Source organism: Gavialis gangeticus, unplaced genomic scaffold, assembly GCF_001723915.1.
Source record: "Gavialis gangeticus isolate Ggan-Ray unplaced genomic scaffold, GavGan_comp1, whole genome shotgun sequence".
NCBI lineage: Eukaryota > Metazoa > Chordata > Crocodylia > Gavialidae > Gavialis > Gavialis gangeticus.
Window position 1 is genome coordinate 8731143 of NW_017729017.1, and position 2798 is coordinate 8733940.

At 38.8% G+C, this 2798-nt stretch overlaps 1 protein-coding gene across 1 annotated transcript in view; it reads left to right on the forward strand.

The window, feature by feature from the left end:
• EIF2S2 (eukaryotic translation initiation factor 2 subunit beta) overlaps positions 1–2761 on the forward strand; it is a 36433-nt gene extending 33672 nt beyond the window's left edge. The window contains exon 9 of the mRNA XM_019513098.1: positions 917–2761. Within this exon, the coding sequence (XP_019368643.1) occupies positions 917–1092 (176 nt within the window). The 3' untranslated portion in view covers positions 1093–2761. The remainder of the gene's footprint in view (positions 1–916) is intronic.
• The last annotated feature ends 37 nt before the right edge of the window (positions 2762–2798 follow it).

Below are 2798 nucleotides of genomic sequence, written 5' to 3' on the forward strand. Positions count from 1 at the left end.
AGATGACCACCTGAGGTCCCTTCCAACCCTAATTTTCTATGCTCTTGCTTCCCAGGCTCCTAATCATTTTTGTTGTGCTGTTCTGGACCTTTTCTAAACTGTCCAAACCCTTCTTGAAGTGTGGAGCCCAAATGTGGACATGGCACTGCAGGTGAAGCCTCAGTGCTGAACAGAGCAGAAGAATTTCTTCCCTTGACTTGCAGTTGAAGGAATTCACTCCTGTTAATACAGCCCATTATGCTATTGGCTTTTGTTGTAACAAACACATTTGTTGGCTCATACTCAGCTTTGTAATGGAGTAATTAGTTTCCTTGATTCTGATAGAAATGGTCAAACTGAGAGGAGGGAGACATTGGCTTCTTGTGCTCTGTGCCAGGACAGCAGGACAGATGTCAGTAAAACTGGTGAAAGAACTCTGCCATTGTTTTCTGCCAGTCTTTGACAGGCTCATTCTTCTGTCTTGGCAAAGGGCATATGGAGGACACTGTAACAGTGAGCTCTGACTAACACGTTACATGGTAATCTATTTACTAATACGGTATGTGTCAAAAAAGAAGCTTTGAGGTCTGCTGCTGCAGCTCTCTAGTTGTCATTCTGTGCAGTACAGCTCTGGTGTTTAGAAAAGCCATGTTGGTACTCTGAGTGATGTTGACATGTGGAATTGCTGCCTCATCGGGGAAGACATCTGCAGTCAGTAAAGGAATTAGTTAGAATTCTCTTTAGCATTGGTATCAGTGTTCAAAACGGGAAAGCTACTCCTTGTTATCCGAGGGATTTATAACACAATAATTAGCTTTGTCTTGTCTTTTGAAGTGAAATAGTTCAGAGTCGTCATCATTTTTTTTTGAAAGACATTAAGTTCCAATAACCCTTCCAATGGTGGTAATGCAGACCCTTTTTAATTCCTTTTCTGCAGAGGAGTATGTCACCTGTCATACGTGCCGGTCACCAGACACAATCCTACAGAAGGACACCAGATTATATTTCTTGCAGTGTGAGACCTGCCACTCTCGCTGCTCTGTCGCCAGCATCAAAACTGGTTTCCAGGCTGTCACAGGCAAGAGAGCACAGCTCCGTGCCAAAGCTAACTAGTTTGCTAATCTACACTGGATTTTGCAAAGTGTTCTGGGGAGAGATGACTGGACAGGTTTGCAATCGGAGTGGATTTACCTTTTATTAAAAAAAAGATTGTAAAAGCTACCAAGAAATTTGGCTTTTGATTGGTTGGTCTATGAAATCCTTGCAAGATGCAGATCCTCAAGCTGTTCACATTTGCTCATTGAATATATTTTACCAACTGTCAGAGAAGCGTGATGGAAAGGAGGTGCTTTTTAATCTATTCAGAGTTCTGTAAAAGCGCAAGATAAATTAAAGATATTATAACAGAGAGAGTCTTTCATTTGTATTTTTCCTTTTTTCTCCATAAATTGTATCTGATAATTGCTGCAAACAGTTTCACTATGATTACATGCAGACTCTAAAACTGAATTATTTCTGCGAGAGCAGAATAAGACCTAAGGTACACTTTTGAAGTATGTTTTCTTTTTCTGTAGCAGACCTCTTTTTAGGAAGCTTATAGCTTGAACAGAAGAGCCACTTTTACAAAAGGAATACTGGTTAGTATCATGTAGTGTCAAGATAATTTGTTCTTTAATGAATATAAGAATTCGTAACCTGCTTGACTGCTATGAGAAATGGGAGTGGGCTAAATGCATCCGGACACTTTGGTGCAGTTTATTAAGGGAGGGCATGCTTTTGAGGTAGTTCGAAAGATGAGTCCTGGGTGCTTTGTATGTACTATATCTCAACATTACGAGTAGACGGAGCTACATTGTATTGTTAACTTTGCACGCTATCATTGTACTAAATTACTGACACTTGGAGAAAGACATGCATCTTATTTATTCTTGTGCTTTGCACCACTTCAGAAAGAAGTTGAATTTGATGCAGTAAAAAAAAAATGAGAAGGGCTACAAGTAATGCTGTTTACAGGTAACATTTATTGCATAATGGATCCTTTGTATATGGAAGTGCAAAATTAGTGTCAAGTTAAAGGAAGATAGTCACAGGCAGTTTTGGTTGATGTACTGACGCTGCACACTGTAAAACATGCACTACTTTCCACTGCTAACAGACCTCCTTCAGAGGAGAGAGTTCCAGCAAGAAGAGTTGCATCTGCATGAGTCCTTCACGCCAATCTGCATATTTACATTTTAATATCTGGGACGTGTAATAATGCTGTCACCTTTTTGATTCTTCTGTTGCTGTAATTTAGTCAGAACTGTTAAGTACCAGCTGGGAATAGGGGAGCACACTTTCTAGTACTACATTGGGGCATGGATTCCATCTTATTGACTCCCTAAAATCAAGGTGTAATGCCAGTATAGGAAATAATTTGGCAGAGGGTTAGTAGTTATGATGGGACGTACTGGTGTTTTCCTGCATGTAACCATAGTATCTGTTTATCTGAGTAAATACAGTCATTCTAAATTTAATGATTCATCAAATGTCTGAAATTGAAGGATTTCTGGTCTGCGTTTTAACCTTTTATTTGTATATATACTAATATACAATCCAATGTTGCTGGCAGATCATTTTTATTTGCAATTTGAAAACTACTTGACAACACAGTAAGGTTAAAAGTCAAGGTTCTATAGCTGGTTTCTTAAAAGCATTTTGAATTTGAAGAGTGAACTATAACAAATGTTGGATGTATCTTTAAGTGAATAAAGCCAGGATCAGTGCCTCTTGTGTAACATCAGTATTGTGTTGTCCTTGTTTATTAACAAATATATCTG